Raw genomic sequence first — 20,301 nt, forward strand, 5'->3', positions numbered from 1 at the left:
GCATGTGCTGCACAAACTGTCTGTGTCCACAGAGGCCGGGGGAGAACATCATGTCCTGCTCTGTCATTCCCCACCCTACTGCCTTAAAACAGCATTTCTAACTGAACCTGAAACTCTGTCTTGACTAGGCTGGCCAGCAAGCCCCTGGATCCGCCCTTGTCTGCACAGTGGAGTTACAGAAACACACAGCTACGCTTGGGTTTTAGGTGGGGATCAGGGATTCAAGCCCAGGTCCTCACACTTGCATAGACGTGCTCTTACTCTCTGAGCCGTTTTCTCAGCCCCAGATGCATTGTTATGGTGGACTGCCGGTCTTTGTTGAGCGCACAAATGCAGGGTCCCAGTGTAGACTGGGACAGAGACTCCTGTCCTTCACTTACTCAAGGGCATGCATTAAACAAACACTCCTGAAAGTGCGACCAGCACACACTTCAACATCCCGAGGTTCACTTCACCTTGATTCCTGGCTTCCGCTTCATCTTTCCTAAGTCTACTGCCTCTGCAGGTTTCAAAAGGGACGGACAGATTTCCCGGTGAGGGCTCAGCATGCTCTCACCGAAAAAGAAATTGCTGATGCCTGCCAAGAGCCCAAAGGAGGCAGAGCTGACCGGGGGCGCGCGCGCGCGCTCTCCCTTGCTAGGCCGCGCTGGTCGTGCTCGTGCTCGTCCGTGCTGGTCCTTGCTCGTGCCCGTGGCAGTCAGGAAGTGTCCCCCTGCCATTCTCCATCCCTCTCTTCTCTCCTCTTTCTCTTTTCCTCCACCCCTCTTTTGGTTTTCCAGGATTGGGTTTTCCGGTGTAGCTCCGAATGTGCCTACCTCTGCCTCTCAAGCGCTGGGATTAAAGTTGTGAGCCAGGATACCCAGTTTAGAGCCTAATTCTCAATGTGGGGTGCCGCTGCATTTGGAACTTAACCTAAAATGCTTATTGGCAAATGCCAAGTTCTGATGCGGGGATTTTTCTAGCCTTGTTAAGTCAGGAAGACTGGTGTGCACCAGGATCGCCTGTCCCTCTGGGTCCTCAGCCTGAGAAGCCTAGTGGGTGGCGTCAGGTGGGAAAGTGTCCCTCCTGAGTGCCCACATCTCTACGGCAGGCTTGGATTCCTTCCTCTGGGAGCTCTGCTGTGCCTGCCAGAGGTAAATGAGTGGGCGAGGTCAGTTCTCCTGTGCTATTTGAAGAATCTTGCTGAGTTTTGAGGAAGAAACAAAAAGAGAAAATAAACCGGGTAACACACACCGTTAATCCCAGCACTCAGGAGGCAGAGGCAAGTGGGTCTCTGAGTTTGAGGCTAGCTTGATCTATAGAGCACGTTCCAGGACAGCCAGGGCTACACTGAGAAATCCTGTCTGGAAAAACAGAGGGGGTGGGGGGGGGTGTCAGAGAGACATAGAGACAGAGACAGAGAGAATAGAAGGTATGGTATACACTGCCTGTTTCTGTCTCTTTTCCTGTTGCTGTGATAAAACCCTTTGCCAACAGTAATGGAAGAAGGACTGGGTTTACAGCTCACAATGCAAGGTTACTATAGTTCATCATCCAGAGAGAAGTTGCAGTGGCTAGACTCCAGACAGCCAGCTCATACAATGCACACACAGGAGAGCAAAGGGTGAATGTATGCTTCTCAGCTCCCCGCAGCTATTTACACTGTCCAGGGCTGACCTAGGGAGTGTCTCCACCCACAGTGGGCAGGTCTTCCCACTTTAAGTAAGGCTATTCTGCTAATCCTCACAGACATATTCAGAGGCTCATCTCATTATCAAGTTGACCACACTGCCTCTATGCTCCTCTGCTCTTCAGAGCACCCTCTACGTTCTTTTTTTTTTTTAAGTTTTTTTTTAAGATTTTATTTATTAATAATATACGAGTACACTGTAACTGTCGTCAGACACACCAGAAGAGGGCATCAGATCTCATTACAGATGGTTGTGAGCCACCATGTAGTTGCTGGGATTTGAACTCAGGACCTCTGGAAGAGCAGTCAGTGCTCTTAACCGCTGAGCCATCTCTCCAGCCCCGCACCCTCTACGTTCTTAAAATATATTTAAAATATACGTATTTTATACTCAGTGGTAGAATGCTTACCTAGTGCTTGATAAGCTCTAAGATCAATCCCCAGCGTGGGGGGTGGGAAATAAAACCTCATTATTTTAAAGATATGTTACTGGCCAATCGATCTACAAACCTTGAAATAAGAGACAGCAAAAATCAAAATCCCAACCAGGCGTGATGTCACACGTCTCCAATCTTAGCACTCAGAAGACACAGCCAGGCAGGTTTCTATTAGTTTGAGGTGAGTCTGGTTTACATAGTGAGTTCTGGCAAGGCAAGGCTACTTAACGGGACCCTTTCTAAAGAGATAAATAATAAATGAATAAATGTATAACTAAATAAGTAATAATAAATAAATAAATGGACAACTAACTAGTTGGTTGTCCTCGTACACGCTTGAGCTCCAGCACTTAGGAGGCAGAGGCAGGAAGGTAAGGAACTCTAAGTCATCCTTAGGTACCACGCCGCCATGAGTTTGAGGCCAGACTGGGTTACATTATACCTTGCCTCAAAAGAAAGGGCTAGAGAGGTGACTCAGTGGGTAAAGCTTGCTTTGCAAACCTGAGTTTGGGTACCACAGAAAGGCTGGGGCATGTGGCAGCATGTCTGTAACCGCAGAGCCAGGAGGATGGGGCCAGCCAGTTTAATCAAAATAGTGAACTCTAGGATCAGGGATGGACCCTGTCTCAAAAAATAAGGTGTTAATCTCTGGCTCATTGCCTCATGATCACATTTAGCCACAGACATCCCATGCATACCACACACTCAATAAAACAAGGGCAGGCCCTGGGGTCACATGTTTGTGATCCCAGCAGAAGGAGGCAAAGGAAAGAGGTTTAGGAATTCAAGGTCATCCTGGGCTACACGTGACCTTGTCTTAAAAAAAATAAAAGTAAAAAGTAATGTTTTTAAAGGGGGGGCAAAAAGAAAGAAAACAAAAAGAAAGAAGATCGAAGAAAGAAAATAAGAGAAAAAAGAAAGAGGGGGTTGGGGATTTAGCTCAGCGGTAGAGTGCTTGCCTAGCGAGTGCAAGGCCCTGGGTTCGGTCCCCAGCTGGGGGTGGGGGGGAGCAGGAAGGAGAGAGCCAAGCTCCTCAGCACCTAGACAGGCGATCCCTTGGTGACCACACTCCTTTCTGAACAGCGAGAGGAAGCAGCTGGGATCATCTCACACAGTGCCCTGAAGGAGAAATGACATCTCAACTCACGCTCAGATGCCAGTCACGTTGCTGCGGTCAGGACTCCAGGGCACTGAGCAGAGGGAACGAGGAACGCCGCTTCTGGAAACTGGCTCTCCCGACTCATCCGTGTAGCATCATGCTCGCTACATGACGCTTCCTCATCTTACATCCTGCTACTCGCATCAGCCTGCGTGGGACGACGCCCTTGTCCAGAGCCCCAGTGCACCCCGTATAATCATTACTTAAATTACTAGGCTCGTGTCTCAAAGAATTCCAAAGCTTTGACCTTCAGGAATGGAGCCTCCAGGGAAGGGGAAGTTCTATTTTTGGGATGTGGATAATGAGAGAGAGGAGCCGGCAAGCCTCGCTCCTGACTTTGTGGTGCCTTTTCCAGCTTGGTGAATCAGGGCATCTGCCTCCCTCGCCCTCTGTCGCCCCTAGCCCTCCATGATCTGGCTACAACTTTGGCAGCCCGATAGGCGCGAATTTGCATAAGAGAGATGTACACCCCTCAGGGCAGCACTCCAAAAGTCTCACGTGCTTGTCCAGGGACACCTTCAGGTAGGTGGACACAGACCCGGATTATTAACACGAAATCACTGTTTGGCTGGGGACTGGGGCTAACCCACTCTGGCTGGCTGTCTGCTTTGGGAAACACCCAAGGACATATTTTGAGAACCGTGAAAGTAGAAAACACTTCAAAACAAAAAAGCACAGGGGAAAACCACGCACACAACCAACCCCTCGGCGTCCAGCTCTACACTGGTTTTCTGGGACGCAGAGGGGGCCCTGCTTTCCTGCTCCCGGACTGCAGAGGTACTGGTCCTGCTTCCTGTGTCCCCCTCCTCTTTGTAGGACTTGCCGAATCTGTTGGTTTGACATAGCTTCTCTTCCTCGGTAAGCGAGGACGTCCAACTAGGATTCCTGAGCTAACCGGGAAACATCCGTCCTGCCGGTGTTCAGGATGTGGGACTGGGCAAAGGCCAGGCCACAGCCCACTTCAGGCCCAAATGGAAGATGACGTCAGAGGGAGCCTAAGGAATGTTTCCACTGAGTGACTCTTTCCAATGTCTGTGGCTAGCAGTATGGTTAGCCTCATCTAGTCTTGTCACAGAAGAATAGAAGCAGCTGGGCTTCCCAGGTCACATGACAGGAGGTGGCAAAGCCACAGAGTTCCATTGGTGTCTGGGGAGGTGGGGGAGTGGACAGTGCCCATGGGTGAGCCCTTTCTGCAAAGCAGTATCGGGAAATTGTGCCAGGCTGCGAATGGATGGGCTGGGCTGCTTCCAATCCCTTCCTCAGACGAAAGGATGGGGTTTTGCAAGCCTGTCAGTACTGCGTTTAGCAACGATGCTAGTTTCTCCCTCGTAGGTAATTTTCAGAAATGGAAACCAGTTTTTTTCCGGGTTCTGGTTGAGCTGAAGACACACGGTCTGTAGGCTCAAACCTCAGCCCCAGCAAGCCTGATTCCAGCCCCGCTCAACACAAAAGCTTATTTTGTGGGAAAGCAAGGCCCCGGCGTGTTTGTCCAGGTAAAACCAGAGAAGGGAGAACTTGGGAAAGAAGGTTCCAGAGCCAAGTGAGGGCAGAGTGACGTTATTTCCCTCCTCTGTTGCTAGCAAAACATGGCCTCACCTTGGTCTTTGGAGCCTGCGAACAAACATATCACACTATGTGCAGAAGGGACCTTGCAGATGCGATTGGGAATCTGGAGGTGGCCAGGGCATGGTGGCACACACTTTTAACCCCAGCACTTGGGAGGTAGAAGCAAGAGTATCTCTGTGAGTGAGTTCAAGGCCAGCCTGGTCTACACAATAAGTTCTAGGGCAGCCAGAGATACACAGCCTGATATAAAACAACAGCAACAACAACAGCAGCAAAAAGATCTGAGGATGTAGTTGAGTCGGCAGAGTCCTTACGTAGCCTGAAAGAAGCCCTGGGTTCTGTCCTTAGTGTCGTACAGACTGGGTGTGATGTCACATGCCTGTATTCCAGTAATCGAAAAGAGTGGATGGATGCAGGGGTATCAAGAATTCAGGGACATCCTTGAGACCAGTTTGGGATAGAAGAGAGAGAAGGAAGAGGAGGAAGAGGAGAAGGAAAAGGAGGAGGAAGGGGAGGAAGAGGAAGAGGAGGAACCTAGAGATGTAAATTTATCTAGGGTCACCTGGCTGGGGCCAACGACCCCAGGGGCCTTTTGAGAGGAAGGGGGAGCCATGACTATTGAAATCAAACCTGAATACACATTGATTGGTGGCTTTGGACATGAAGGGTCCTCGGACCAAGGAATGCAGGTGACTTCTAAAAGCTAAAAGACCCCGGGGCACTCTGGGCTCTGGCTTCCAGACCTGTGAGGATGAATTTGTGTGAAGTCTGATCAGACATAATGAAACACCCAAAGCACACTCTGCCTTGCTCCTCCCGGCACTGGGAACAAACCCATCTGCTCAGGAAGCTGAAGATGCCATAAACCAAGGTCAAAGTCACAGTCTGAAGGTCAAGTAACCAAAACAGTGAGGAAGCCTGGCTGTCCACAGATACAAGCAAGAAACAGCATCCAGGCAACACTCGCCTTCCAGAAACCCCTTATCTCCCGAATCCACAGGAACTGTTCACACTGGTTCCCTTGTTCAAGATGCCCAGTGTCATTATATCTTCCCACTGAGGGCATAAGACATCACTTTGTGGGGCTGGGGATTTAGCTCAGTGGTAGAGCGCTTACCTAGGAAGCGCAAGGCCCTGGGTTCGGTCCCTAGCTCCGAAAAAAAGAACCAAAAAAAAAAGACATCACTTTGTAACGGTCCTAATAGCTTATTGGCTCTCCCTCTCAATCCTTCAGGCATGAGAGACATTTCTACACAAGGTAATGAAGGACTCATCCAAGTCTATCCAACACATTGTGGGCTGGGAGTGTAGCTCAGAGGCAGAGTATTCTCAAGGGCCAGAATTTAAGCTGTAGTACCACGTGAGGTGAAGACATCTTATTACATAAGGTATTTTCGGGTGCTGGGCTCAGTGTGTTCAATGCTTGCCGTGTAAGCATGAAGTCCTGAATTCAAGCCCCAGCATCCACGTTAAAACTGGGTACAGGGGACACACACCAGAAGCTCCAGTACTTGGAAGGCAGGGGCAGGTGAATCTCTATGAGTTCAAGGCCATCCTGGTCTACATATCAACTTCCAGGCCAGCCCGGGTTGCACAGCAAGATTCTGTCTCAAAAACAAAACAAATGCAAATGGATAGAAGGCACCAGAACTGACCTCTGGCCTTCACCTACGATATACAGGTGAGCGCTCCCAACCTCAAAAACATTGTTCGTGTCCATAAATATATAAACAAATGCCACCCAGCAGAGATGACAGAGATGAGAAGAGGTTACTGTGATCACAGACATGTCAAGGAACACCAAAGACTGTATGTAGGCCAAGCAGCAGAAACCAGGAGAGTCTTCGGGGCTACCTCCCCGAAACATCAGAAGATCACCGGGAAACGAACGCAAGATGTCAGGTGAGTGGCTGGAATCGGCAAGGCAGATTCCCCTGTGGGCGTTCACATTCAGAGTTTTCTGGGATGTTCACATGCTGAGTTGTAGCCAGGGGTCAACAAGGCCTGAAGGCAAGGGTTATGTGGGAGACAGACTCTAAAGCCCCAGGCTCAGTAATGTGGTCCAGGAGAAAAAGGAAAGTACCTTAGAGGTTGTCTTAGTGTTCAGTGGCAGTGAAGAGAAGCCATGACCACAGAAAAGCATTTAATTGGGTCTGGCTTATAGTTTCAGAAGTTTAGTTCATTATCAGCATGGTGGCACACGGGCAGACATGGTGCTAGAGAAAGAGTCGAGGGTCCAACATCTGGATTCTCAGACAGTAGGGAGAGAGAGAGAACACTGGGACTGGCTAGGGCTTTTGAAGGCCCAAAGCCCACCACCCTCTGTCACACTTTTCCTCCAACAAGGCCATGCCTCCTAATACATTCAACTATATGAGCCTATGGGGGGAGGTCATTCTCGTTCAAACCAAGACAGAGATAGAGACAAGGTTGTCACCACACAAACATAGTACACAGATATCACAGAAGATGAAACTCAAAGTCCGTACTCCAACAGGCAGCCAGGTGCCCCAGGCCAGTGCCTGGTCTGGTGGAACAGCACCTATGAACTCCCAGCATGGATAGCCACATCCTGGGCAGTCTGGGAACACGAGGGTCTCTCTGTCTCTCTGACGGGGATTGGCTCTAATGCTTTGATTTAGTCGGGAATCTGCATGTCCAAACACTGGAGGTCCTTGTCCCCAGTTGGTTTTGATTAATCAATAAAGATGCCAGTGGCTGGGGTTGGGGATTTAGCTCAGTGGTAGAGCGCTTGCCTAGGAAGCGCAAGGCCCTGGGTTCGGTCCCCAGCTCCGGGAAAAAAAAGAACCAAAAAAAAAAAAAAAAACCTCTCTCTGTTTCTCTCTCTCTGTCTCTTTCTCTCTGTCTCGCTGTCTGTCTCTGTCTCTGTCTCTCTCTGCCCCCCCTCCCCCAGTCAGGGTTTCTCTGTGTGGCCCTAGCTGTCCTGGAACTTGCTCTGTAGACCAAGCTGGCCTTGAAAAACAGAAAAAGAAAAAAAGAAAAAAAAAAAAAGGATGCCAGTGGCTAACGATTGGGCAAAGGGAGACGGGATGGGACCTTTAGATTTTCACGGGCTAGGAACTGGGAAAAACAGAGAATAGCTAAGACTCAGTCAGGGGGAAAGGATAGGACATAGGAACTGAAGGAGAGAGAGCCAACCAGCCATGGGAGAGTTCGGGTGGGTGGCCACTGGCCACTTCCCCGATTAGGCCTGAGCTGACCAAGGCATTTCAAAAATAAGTTAACGTGTGTATGTATGTGTATGTGTGTTTGTGCACTTGCATGCATGTGTGCATGCGCGCGCACGCGTGTCCGTGTGTGTCTTTCATTTGCAGATCCAAAGAGTTTCTGGGCCGGTGGATGGAAGCTCAAGACCAGGGAGCACAAAGCTGAATAGTTAAACTCTCTCTGGGGGCTGGGGATTTAGCTCAGTGGTAGAGCACTTGCCTAGGAAGCGCAAGGCCCTGGGTTCGGTCCCCAGCTCCGGAAAAAAAAGAACCAAAAAAAAAAAAAAAAAACCTCTGTTTCTCTCTCTCTTTGTCCCTCTCTCTCTGTCTCTTTCTCTCTGTCTCTGTCTCGTTGTCTGTCTCTGTCTCTGTCTCTCTCTGCCCCCCCTCCCCCAGTCAGGGTTTCTCTGTGTGGCCCTAGCTGTCCTGGAACTTGCTCTGTAGACCAAGCTGGCCTTGAAAAACTTGCCTGCCTCTGTCTCCCGAGTGCTGAGATTAAAGGCGTATACCACCCCTGCCCTGGCTTGGAACGTGAGTCTTGACATTTTGCAGACATTCCCTTTCTCTTGCAACTTCCCAGGCTCTGATATACCATAAAACAAAGAATTTTGTTTCTGCACTTGGGGAATTGAACTTACAGGGGAAGTTGGGCGCAGTGGTAAAAGCCTGAGCTCCCAGCACTCAAGAGACAAGAGGACTACACTGTTTGAGGCTGGACTGGGGTCAGTTCCCAGTACCTCTATATGGAGGGTCACCACCATATGTAACTTCAGTTTCAGGAGATCGGTACCTTCTTCTGACCTCCATAGACATCAAGCACACACACGGTGCACGTGCATACCAGGCAGGCAAAACGCCCATACATATAGAACGACTCAATGCATCTAAAAAATTTTTTTTTCTTTTCTTTTTTTTTGGAGCTGGGGACCTAACCCAGAGCCTTGCGCTTGCTAGGCAAGCGCTCTACCACTGAGCTAAATCCCCAACCCCTAAAAATGTTTTTAAAATGACAAAACACAACAACTTTCTGGGGCTGGGACCACGGCTCCACTGGCATGCGGTGGCCTTGTATGCACAAGGCTGATTTGATTCACAGCACCATGTAGACTCGATGTAGTCCTTAAGCCTGCAATTGGAATTCTAAAAAGGTAGAGGCAGGAGGATCAGGAAATCAAGATCATCCTCATCCACATAGCAAGTTCAGGGTCAGCCTAGGATACAAAAAGTCCTGTTTCAAAGACCAAATTCCTTTTTTTAAAAAAGGTGTATCTACTTATTTTATGTATGTGAGTATACTCAGTTGTCTCCAGACACACCAGAAGAGGACATCAGATCCCATCACAGATGGTTGTGAGCCACCATGTGGTTGCTGGGAATTGAACTCAGGTCCTCTGGAAGAGCAGTCAGTGCTCTTAACCTCTGAGCCATCTCTCCAGCAAGACCAGATCCTTAAGAAAAAAAAAAAAAAGACAAAAACAAAACAAAAAACCACAATCACCCAGGGAAGGTAGCTTCAGACATGGTGGGTAAGGTTCTAGGTATTCTTGCCTACTGAAAACAATGGGGCTTTGCAGGGGAAGGTATGTGTCACCAAGCCTGCCACCTTGAATTCAAACCCTGAGACCTCATGACCAATGTAGAGGACAAACCCTAGAAGGTAGTGCTCTGACCTCTACACTCACACTGTGGCACATGGGTGTGCACATGAACATACACACACAGACACAAAGACACACAGACACACACAGACACAGAGACACAAAGACACACACACAGACACACACAGACACAGAGACACAGAGACACACACACATACACAGACACAGAGACACAAAGACACACACACAGACACACACAGACACAGAGACACAGAGACACACAGACACAGACACAGAGACACACACAGAGACACATACACAGATACACAGACACATACACGGACACACACAGACACACACACAGACACAAAGACACACACAGACACACACAGACACAGAGACACAAAGACACACACACAGACACACACAGACACACACATACACAGAGACACAGACACACATACACACAGACACATACACATACACAGGCACATAGACACAGAGACACACACACAGACACATACACAGATACACAGACACACACAGACACACACATGGACACACACACAGACACACAGACACAGATACAGAGACATGCACAGACACACAGATACACACACACACACACACACACACACACACACACACACACACACACAGATACACATACACATACACCAAAACCAATCGAAACATTTGGCCACTCGGCAGCCTTGAATTCCTGGGTGCAGAGGCCTGGTCTAATGAATAACCTCTTGTCTCCTCTCTAGCATGAGGTGGGGGAGGTGGCTTTGTGGGGAGCGCTTAGGTATTTTTCTCTGGGAAAAGCTGCCCAGAGGAGCCTAGGAAGGAAAACAATTCCTTTCACCTGTGAGACAGGTATGGCCTCGGAGTGGAGGCTGAAGTGATAATAAAGCCAGAATTGGGGCTGGGGATTTAGCTCAGTGGTAGAGCGCTTACCTAGGAAGCGCAAGGCCCTGGGTTCGGTCCCCAGCTCCGAAAAAAAGAACCAAAAAAAAATAAAAATAAAAATAAAAATAAAGTCAGAATTGCAGACTGACCCAAGGTCAAGGCCAGGGGGCCTTGCTGGACACAGGCTGGTGTGTGTGTGTGTGTGTGTGTGTGTGTGTGTGTGTGTGTCCTCTGTCCCTGTGCACATGGGGAGTTAGTTACTGTTTCTTTCTACTGGTGACTCTCAGGCTCCTGGGTTCCTGAAGTGGCTGTTGAGGGGAGCAAATACACCAGGCTAGCTAACACAGACTAAGCTCTGGTGGTACTTGGCCTCCCAGCCTGGGGGAAGGGCTTGGGGTTTGTTATAAGCTTTGCTGGGAATTGGTTTGACAGCTCCCAGAAGGCCCTTCACCTCCCAATTCTTCTGGAGACACAAAAGAAAACCAAACCAACTTCTTGTTCTAGTCCATTCCCCCCAGCTCCAGGGCCAGGGGTGCTGTTTGACGGCTTCTGGAGATAGGATAGAGTTCTTTAGGAAGGGAAAGGGTCTAGAAAGTCGGCCCGGGATGGGGGAGGTGAACAAGAACGAGAGAGGTGAGGAGGCCAGAGGATGAGGCGGCCGCGGACACAGAGGAGCCATTGTGCGGACTGGAACCAGGGCCAGACTGGAACCCCCCTCCCACTGGGTCTCTTCCGAGCAGAAAGGGAACCGGCCCCGAGGCTCAAGTATAAAATGCCCTGTGGGCTGCTCTGCTCTTTCTCACGGATTGAGTTTCCAGTCAACTTTGCCCCACGCTCGCCCGCAGAGTGTGAGAAGTTCCAGCCCCGAGACTCAAAGAAAAGCGAGACCCTGTTCCAGGTCGGCCTTATGAGTGTGAATTTACACACGGACTGATCTTTCCTTCCCCGTGCCTCAGTTTCTCCTCTTTAGCTGCTAATGACTTGCTTTTCGGGCTTGATAGACACTCCTTCCCAAGCTGTGGGAGAGCAGAAGAGGGTGTTTCCTACAGTCTGGGCTGCCAGCCCCCTCCAAGCTCAAAATCTCGGGGAGAATAGCCTCCTCTCTGAGTCTGCTAGATACTAACGCCAGATCTGGATCCTAGGTCTCTGGGAAGGGGAGGGACAGGGTAGACAAGGGAGCGAGCCTTAGAGGGACTGGCCTCCCCGCAGAGCCCCCTCCTCCCACCGCGGCTCGCGTCGTCCCCGCAGCGCGTGACCGCGGCACTGCGGCTGCAGAGCTGCTCGCCTTGTCCGCGCTGGATTCCTGGGCTGTGAGGTTCGGGAAGCCGGGGATGGGGGCGGATGCAGGACCAGATCTTGGTGGCCACGCGCCGCGGAACCGGGGGTGGGCGATGACGTTCTTGCTCCCTCCAACTCCTCATTTTATATTATTTTATATTTTTGGTTGGTTGGTTGTTTCCGGGAGATTCTCCACCCGTGAGCGTGTCGCTGAGTCACCTTCTCGGAAGGCACTCGGGGCGTTCATGATCCGGTCAGGCTGTCCCCGCGGCAGTACAGAACCAAGGCATGTATTGCAGTGACGCGTGCGGAGCCGCAGGTCCAGCCTGCGCCCGGCCCTCCCGGGGACTCCTAATATAGTGAGAAACTCGTTCGGGGAACTCCAGGGTCCTCTGGGAGAGAAGCCACCTTCAAGGAGTGACCTAGTTCACTGCAACGCTTTCTTATCTGGGTCCGCTCTCCTCCCGGACTCACCTCTTCAGGACTTTAAGAAGCGATGCAAGGAGAGAGGTGGGTGGGGTCGCGCGGGGTCCGGTGTGGGCGCGCTAGTTCTCTGTAACTGGAGCTAAACCACCGCAGCTTTCTCGGGAGTTTGGTGTCTGTTTTGACGCTACCTGGGTAGGTCACCAAGTCGGACCTGGCGGCTTCTTTTTGTCCCAGTCTCCGCTAATAATCTTCTAGGAATTTAACTCGGGTTAGTCATGGATACCTTCGGGTCATTTGTCATGAAATATATCACTTACACAACCATGCGTCTTGTTTATCTCCACCGAAGCGCATACACCCGGAAAGCCTGTGCATTTTCACCCGGAGTTCGCCCGAAGGGGTGGGGAGCGGTGGGACCACGCCCCCATGCTAGCCTCTCCAATCCCGATGAGAGCCCCCATTGCCCTGTCCACACTGCTGGGTTCCTCCAGTTGGTGAGGATCGTGGATCCGGATCGTCCGCTGCAGGCAGCTCCCCAGGCCTCCATAGTGTTCCCTGGGGGAAGACTCCACCTTTGGAGGTTGCTGACAAGGCTCCCGCCTCTTCGTCCCCAAACCGGTTCAGCTTTCTCCTGAAAGGCGTGCCAGACTGCTTCAGACTCGGCGGCTGAGTGATCCAGAGGCTGCATCTGGAAGCTAAAAGTAAAGGCACCACCGAGGAGCAGGGGAGGAAGAGAAGTTCGTGGGTGGCGGGTGACCCGACCTGGCCCAGAGCCGGGACAGCAGGAAGGGTCTGGGTGTGGAATTCTGATCAGGCTAGGGTCAGGGGACGCCAAAGAGGCGCTGCCTCCCTACTGTGAGCCGCGGTTTCGAGGGTCCTCAGCCAGCGCAGAACCACGCGTGCCCGAAGCCCACTCGGATTCTGGGCGCCGGTATCTGGGCTGCGCCCTCACTTTCGCGCTCCGTGGATGCGCTGCTTCAGGCCGAGCTCGGAACCCCGCGCCTTGCCCACTTCCTGAGTTGCTCCTCCAGCGTCGGGGTGCACAATTCTGTCCAGGGATCCAGCCCCTCATCTGCGCGTGGCCGAGCCCTGGGTGGCGGCGACTGTGTTTGGGGCGGTACAGCGAGATCCCGGGCGGGTGGGGGACCAGGGCTGCGCTCAACCTTGGTTCCACCCGGAGAGAACAAGGAACGCGGGGCGTGGTCAGGCCCGCCCAGAAGCTCAGCGCCTTCCCCGGGCCGTGGCGAAGTTGAGCAAAAAGTTTGAGGCTGGAGGGGAGCGATCCCTTGGAGTCTGTGTGAGACCAGTGCTTCAGTTGTCCCTCCGTCGCGGAGCTGAGCCCGAGAAGAGTTGCTTTCCGTCCCTGGCCGCTAGAGGGACAGACTGGGTAGGGACCTCCACCGGTAGTTGGCGGCGCCTTCGTGGGTCTGTGAGGGAGACGGCCCCACGCCTGTGCCTCGGCGCGAACTCGCGCTCTAGCAGGGCAGACTGCAGCTGTGGGTTCATCAGCACGGGCAGGTTTGGCGGGACTTTGGGCGCTGTTCTCACCAGCGCGTCTTGCACCAGCCCTCCCCCACCCCGCCCTCCTGGAGACTCGGAGACCTAGCGGCTTCCGAGCTCAGGCAGGGGACCGGGCGACCCGGCAGGTTGAGACGCGGTTCTTCGTTCCAGAGTATGCGCCTCGCAATGCCGGTTCTGGGAATTTTATGCAACTGGACTCTCCACCAACCTCAAAGGGTGAAGAGCCGGCCTGACGAAGAGAGCCAGGAGTCACTGACTCATGCGTCGGGCCCGAATCCGGAGTCCCTTGGAACGGAACGTTCGTGGGGTGGGAAGTTTAGTAGAAAGCTAGATTCCCCGACCCACGGGGTTCTGGTGATTCAGTCGTGTGCAGCACCCTACGCTAGGTCCAGGGCCTCTGGTTGGGCACCCTGTCCACGTGCTTGGAGCCCAGGCAGCGAACCCCACCACTCTTTCCTCCTGTCCCTCAGATCTGGCCGCCTCCGGGAATGACGAGGGCGCTCTCACAGCCCAGGGAGGTGGAGAGGGCGAGCCCCACGGCCAGTCACCAGACACCCGCCTGGGCAACACCGATAAGCAGCTGCACACTGGAGCCGCCGTTACCTCTAGCAGCGCCGGGGCAGCATCGGTGGCTCCTTGTCAGCGGGAGCCCCGGGACCTGGCTATGCAACCAGGTTTGTGGGGTACCCGTCTGGGGAAGGCTAAAGAGACCCCTTTCCCCACGAAATGATGGACAGCAGAAAGAAGTCTAGGGTCACTCGAAAGAAACATTTTGCCCCATGAGGACAGACGTTGTCTGGCCCTGGGCCAAGGAAAGAGGTATTGCGGCGTCCCACTCCCAAACAACCTGTGGGAGGCCGCTGCTTCTAGCAGGGCGGTGTTGCTCAGTTACCCAAGAACTGGGATCCTCCACGCAGGTTCCCGCAGCTCTCTTCGGCCCTCTAGCGGCTGGTTGTGGATATTGAGATTCTGTTTTTTTGTTTTAAGGTTTATTTTACTTTTTATGTGTTAGAGTGTTTGGACGGCATACATGTATGTATATGCACCGTGTGTATTTGGTGCTATTGAAGGCCAGGAGAGGGCGTAGGGATCCCCTAGAACTGGAGTTTGGGACCGCTGTGAGCCGCCTTTCGGGTGCTGGAACTGAACCTTGGTCTTCTAGAAGAGCAGCAAGTGCTCTTACCTACTGAGCCCTCTCTCCAGCCCATCTGGTTTTGTTGTGTTTTGTTTGTAGCAGACTGTCCCCGGGGACTGCTCCCACGGCCATGCAGAGTGTTGGTGCTGCTGAACCCCCGGGGTGGCAAGGGCAAGGCTCTGAAGCTCTTTCAGAGCCGTGTGCGGCCCCTTCTGGAGGAGGCTGAGGTATCCTTTAAACTGATGCTCACCGGTGAGTACTGACTCCAGAGGGTGAAGGGAGCATTTCCTGCCAGAAACCAGCTCTGAGAACATCAACTCTTCCACCAGAACGGCAGAACCATGCCAGGGAGCTGGTGTGTGCAGAAGAACTGGGTCACTGGGATGCCTTGGCGGTCATGTCCGGTGACGGTCTGATGCACGAGGTAAGGACTGAGCAAGAGGAGGACCCAGAGGGCTCTGGATGGTTTTCCTGAACTGATCCACTCCGTTTTAACAGGTGGTGAATGGGCTAATGGAACGACCTGACTGGGAGAGTGCCATCCAGAAACCCCTATGTAGCCTCCCTGGAGGCTCTGGCAATGCGCTGGCAGCTTCTTTGAACTACTATGCTGGGTGAGAGCTGAGGGTCAGAGAGGGCATCATGTCCCCGACCGCCATTTTCTAAGTTCCTGTGGGAAACTCCGCTTCCTTCTGGAGCCTCGCCTTGTCCTCAGTTTACTAGCCCTAGGGAGCCTCTGTCTGCTGTCACTGGCTCCAGTCACTCCCTGGGGACCACTGTTGCTCTGCTAGCCCCCACTCTCCAAAAGGAGCACAAAGAGGCTACATGGGAGCTCCTGTCCCATTTGACCTTTAACCTTGCAGGCACGAGCAGGTCACTAATGAAGATCTCCTGATCAACTGCACACTGCTGTTATGCTGCCGGCAGCTGTCACCCATGAATCTGCTGTCCCTGCACACCGCTTCCGGACGGCAACTCTATTCTGTTCTCAGTCTGTCCTGGGGTTTCGTTGCTGACGTGGACTTGGAGAGTGAGAAATACAGGAGCTTGGGGGAGATTCGTTTCACGGTGGGAACCTTTTTTCGCCTAGCAAGCCTGCGCATTTACCAAGGCCAACTGGCCTACCTTCCTGTAGGGAAGGCTGCCTCTAAGATACCTGCTTCCTCACTGGCACAGAAGGGCCCTGCCAACACATACCTCGTTCCTCTGGAGGAGCCAGTGCCACCTCATTGGACTGTGGTGCCAGAGCAGGACTTCGTTCTGGTGCTGGTGCTGCTTCACACCCACCTGAGCACAGAGATGTTTGCAGCACCCATGGGCCGCTGCGAGGCTGGTGTTATGCATCTGTTCTATATACGTGCGGGGGTGTCAAGGGCCATGCTGCTGCGCCTCTTCCTGGCCATGCAGAAGGGCAAGCATATGGACCTCGACTGCCCGTACTTGGTTCATGTGCCAGTGGTTGCCTTCCGCCTGGAACCCAGGAACCAGAGGGGAGTGTTTTCTGTGGACGGGGAGCTGATGGTGTGTGAAGCTGTGCAGGGCCAAGTGCACCCAAACTACCTTTGGATGGTCTCTGGTAGCAGTGACTCCCCGTCCGGCCGGGACTCCCAGCGGAGGCCACCTCCAGAAGAACCAATATGACTCTGTGCCTTTGTCTACTATGTCTACACTGAGATGGGACCCTCCCTCTCATCCATCTCCTGGTATGGGAGGTTATTTCTAAAGCTCATATGGAGGTGGTGGGGACCCCTGTAGAGAAAGCTGGAAGGTGGGGCTATGTTTTGGAAAGACTCTACCCTCTAGTTAGAATGAGACTGGGGTCAGAGTCCCACTGGCTGGGCCAGTTGCATACAGTTGCTCTTGGAGCCCTGTCCTGAGAACCAAATTCAAATAAAGAGACTTTTCCAAGCTGTCGATCCTATCCTGGGAATTGGGAAGAGAATGGGATCTTTTTTTTTTTTTTTTTTTTTTAAGATTTATTTATTATAGATGAGTACACTGTAGCGGTCTTCAGACGTGCCAAAAGAGGGCATCAGATCCCATTACAGATGGTTGTGAGCCACCATGTGGTTGCTGGGAATTGAACTCAGGACCTCTGGAAGAGCAGTCAGTGCTCTTAACTGCTGAGCCATCTCTCCAGCCCCGAGAATGGGGTCTTAACACCAGCAAGGGCTATGGAACTGTAGTATCAGGAGTTAAACTCAGGGTCCCTGGTAGCTAACTAAACACATTTAGTTATAGCCCATGGGCAGACATGTTGGTGTTCGGCACTTCGACTCCTTAGGGACTGATAGTCAGACCCACTTCAGCTGCAGAGGCCCTCGGCCTGGCCAACAGACCCTACCTACCTCACACATGGGAAGTCTTAGGCTCTGTGCTCCACCTCTGACCTCACATTCAGGGCACTCGGAGTGGACAGAGCTGGGAATTGTTCCTGAGTTAGAAGCCTAAGGCAGATCCTGTTGACTGTGGACTTCAGGTGAATTGTGCCTCCTTACTAGGTCAGTTGGTTTCCTCAAAGAAGCTGGACCCTCCCCCAGGGCATTAACATAGAATTCTGCCCTAATTTCAAATGGTCTTGGGAAGTGCTAGAGCATGTAATGGGGTGGGTGGGCGTTCACGTAGCTACAAGGAAGTCATCATCCATACTGGGTGGGCTGGGTGGATGTTCTAGTGTGGTTGAGTCCCCTGTGCTCATGCCCAAGGCGGGGCTCCGGTGGACCTGCACTTGTTGGGACCCTATGAGGGGAAGTCTCATGGAAGGGACTCTTCTGATGAGATTTCAAGCTGAAAATATGGCAGGCAGCAGTTTCTTTAAAAATGAACTGGGCTACACCCATGAGGTGTCTCCAGGTTCACCCAGGACACCTCAGCTCTTCCCAACATTGCACTAGGTTGCAGCAGCAAGGAAGCTGTGGGGAGGGGCAGCCATCCCACCCAGTGTTCGGTCCAAACACTGATCCCCGACTATTGCTAGATGCTGTGCTATCTATCAGTTCCCAGAGAATCCCGAAGGGGCTGAATAGCTGGGTGTAGGCTGTTGGGGCCCAGTTACTCAGCCTCCACTACCTGGTGTTGAGAGGTGACTGCTGTCGGGATATTCAATACCCACCCTGAAAGACTCTGTGAGGAGATGAAGGCATCAGGCAGTGGAGGCCTGGACCACTCACTGCCAGTCTCCCGTGGGGAAGTGGTATGGGAGAATGGTCCTGGCACACAGAAGGCAACAGTAGCCTGAATGAACAGCAGAGGCAGATTTAATGGTGCCATCTTGTTTTGTTAATGAGCCAACCCCCCCTCCCCAAAAAAGCAGGTTAAAAAAAAGTTTAATCACACAGCACTTTATACAGGTATTGTAAGCAGTAGGCATTCACATCTCCACGTGAACGGTGGTCTGGGAAGCACCGCCCCACCAGGCCCCATGTCCTCAAGGTACTGGTCCCTGGTGAGTGTTCCAGTTCCGGCTCTGTCTCCCCAAGGCTCTGCTGCCCTGGTGGCCCTGGCACAGCACAGGTGTGGAGCCCACTTAAGGCCGACAAGACGCATCATGCTTTGGCTTTTTTGTGTTTTGTATTTTGTCGTCTTCTTTTCTAGTAAGAGTTAGTATCTTTGCTTCTGAGATTTGTTTGTTTCACCCTTAAATATTACATATACCAGAAATGACAAGAGCTGCAACGTGCTCGCCGGCATCCTCTCTACCTGGAGCTTCACATTATCAAAAGCTTAGAGACTTGTAAACCTCTGGGCCTGTGGGGGAGGGGTGGAGCTCCTGCTGCCTTCCAGCCTCCTCCCTCAGATGGCCCTTGCAGAGTCTATAAGCCAAGGCTGACTGGAGGCCGAGTCACTGGATGGGAGAGGCCCTTGTCGCTGCCTGGTTTGTGCAGATGCTCCTGACACCTCAGTAGGGATAAAATGAGGCTGAATGGAGCAGATGACAGAACAGCCCACCCACACAGGCAGGCAGGTCTGGGGAGGGCTGCCATGTCCCTGCCACCTTGGACTAGAAGGGCAAGGCACCTACAGCCATTTCTTACCAAGCAGCACGATGTCCTTAGCTCTGTGTTATGTGAGGGCTAGCCTCTCCTGGTCTCTCTGAACCTTAGCTTAACCCTGACCTCTCTTAGAGAGTAAGTTCAACAGGCCTAAGGGCTATAATGCACTGGAAGGCCAGAGCAGCCACAGCAGCCACAGCTCCAAGAGGAGTACTGGGGAATAAAGGACCTGGTGTGGCAGCAGGAGGGTCTGGGATGTGGGGAGGCTACTGTCAAGCTGGAAGGGAGAGGGACTGGGAGCATTGCAGGAGCAGCCACACTTCATGCAAGGCACGTCCACCCTCCTGCCATCTGCAGGTTCCTCAACGCCCCACCTCTGACCTGAGAAGGGACGGCTAGGGACCAAGTGTCAGGACATTCTGCCTGGGACAACAGGGGACATCAGTGGGGTTCCCACTGCCTCAGGTGTCTGCCTCTGAAACATAACTGAGGGCAGAACGCAGCATCTTGGGACACTTCTTGCACTTCAGCATCAAACTTGCCGCAGGGAGGAGAGGGCAGCAGAAGGCTCCAATGGGGACAGGAAGGGGCAGAGAGAGGGGCAAGATCTCAGGAAGGGAGGGAGCAGGCAGCGGCTGACCTCTCCCACCATGACACTCCCTTTCAAGTGTGGTCAGCTACTTGTCCTCTGTGCTCTCTGGCATGCCCGCCTCCAGCAGAGCAGCACGGAACTGGGTCAGGACCCCTCGGATGCTCTTGATGAAACCCTTGGAGAGCGGGAAGAGGGGGAAGCCGATGTCAGGGTAGCCGCTCTTCTCGGGCAGGAAGCTGCGGTAGCTCTTCCTCCTCCTCTTTGGTCTAACGCTGGGAGGTGCTGATGCATCAGGGGCCGTCTCAGTCTGCTCTGGGTGCTCTCTGCTTGCCGAGGCTGGGCCCTGGGCGCCACCCTCTGAGTCTGAGCCCTGGGACGCTTCCCCAGGGGTCATCCCAACATCCTCAGGCTCTTCTCGGCCAGAGTCTGAGAGTTCGGCTGCAGCCTGGGGCTCCAGAGAGCTGCTGTCCTTAGGAACCCCATTGGGCAGTGCCTGTGCCCTCTCCAGCACGGCGTGGGTTTCCAGCCAGGACTCGATTCGGTTCACCAGCCGCCAGCCACCTACACTGAAGTGCTGCCGGATCTCCTGCTCGAAGACCTCAGGGGGTCGTCGAACCAGCTGGGTCATGGACTGCACCACACGGATCAATGCCATCTCATTGTAGCAGCGGCTGTTCTCATAGCCTTCCTGCAGGCCCCGGTCACTATCAAAGCCGGCTTCGTTGTAGTATGGTTCATTCACCAGGATCAGACCTGCCAGAAAGAGTCCTTTAGTAAGTGGGTAAAGCC

The 20,301-nt window shown here is 52.7% G+C and overlaps 3 protein-coding genes and 1 long non-coding RNA gene across 16 annotated transcripts in view; 1 reads left to right on the forward strand and 3 right to left on the reverse strand.

Annotated features, from left to right (window-relative positions):
- The window catches only part of Prpsap1 (phosphoribosyl pyrophosphate synthetase-associated protein 1), a 50,203-nt gene extending 46,517 nt beyond the window's left edge, over nt 1-3,686 (reverse strand). Inside the window, exon 1 of one of the 2 annotated variants that reach the window (XM_087574161.1) lies at nt 3,254-3,686. The gene's annotated coding sequence lies outside the window, so the exon portion shown is untranslated. The remainder of the gene's footprint in view (nt 1-3,253) is intronic. The other variant, XM_087574162.1, reaches the window with a different exon arrangement.
- A 7,386-nt stretch (nt 3,687-11,072) lies between these two features.
- Nucleotides 11,073-12,362, reverse strand: Khps1a (sphk1a antisense transcript). The gene is given in 1 exon segment (NR_133650.1): nt 11,073-12,362. It is a non-coding gene; the product is annotated as a sphk1a antisense transcript (long non-coding RNA).
- On the forward strand, nt 11,174-16,841 carry Sphk1 (sphingosine kinase 1). 10 transcript variants are annotated; one of them, NM_001270807.1, is made up of 6 exons: nt 11,174-11,466; nt 14,264-14,467; nt 15,028-15,180; nt 15,258-15,352; nt 15,427-15,542; nt 15,792-16,836. In NM_001270807.1, the coding sequence occupies exons 2-6, from the start codon at nt 14,458-14,460 to the stop codon at nt 16,567-16,569; spliced, it is 1,152 nt and encodes a 383-aa protein (NP_001257736.1). In that variant the 5' UTR covers nt 11,174-11,466; nt 14,264-14,457; the 3' UTR covers nt 16,570-16,836.
- Nucleotides 16,842-18,167: 1,326 nt separating this feature from the next.
- The window catches only part of Ube2o (ubiquitin-conjugating enzyme E2O), a 47,298-nt gene continuing 45,164 nt past the window's right edge, over nt 18,168-20,301 (reverse strand). For 2 of the 3 annotated variants that reach the window (XM_087572535.1, NM_001427322.1), the window contains 1 exon segment: nt 18,168-20,265. In XM_087572535.1, coding sequence (XP_087428661.1) covers nt 19,598-20,265 — 668 coding nt within the window. In that variant the 3' untranslated portion in view covers nt 18,168-19,597. 3 annotated transcript variants of the gene reach the window in all.

The sequence above is a fragment of the Rattus norvegicus genome, chromosome 10, assembly GCF_021556685.1.
Source record: "Rattus norvegicus strain SHRSP/BbbUtx chromosome 10, alternate assembly SHRSP_T2T, whole genome shotgun sequence".
Classification (NCBI taxonomy): Eukaryota; Metazoa; Chordata; class Mammalia; order Rodentia; family Muridae; genus Rattus; species Rattus norvegicus.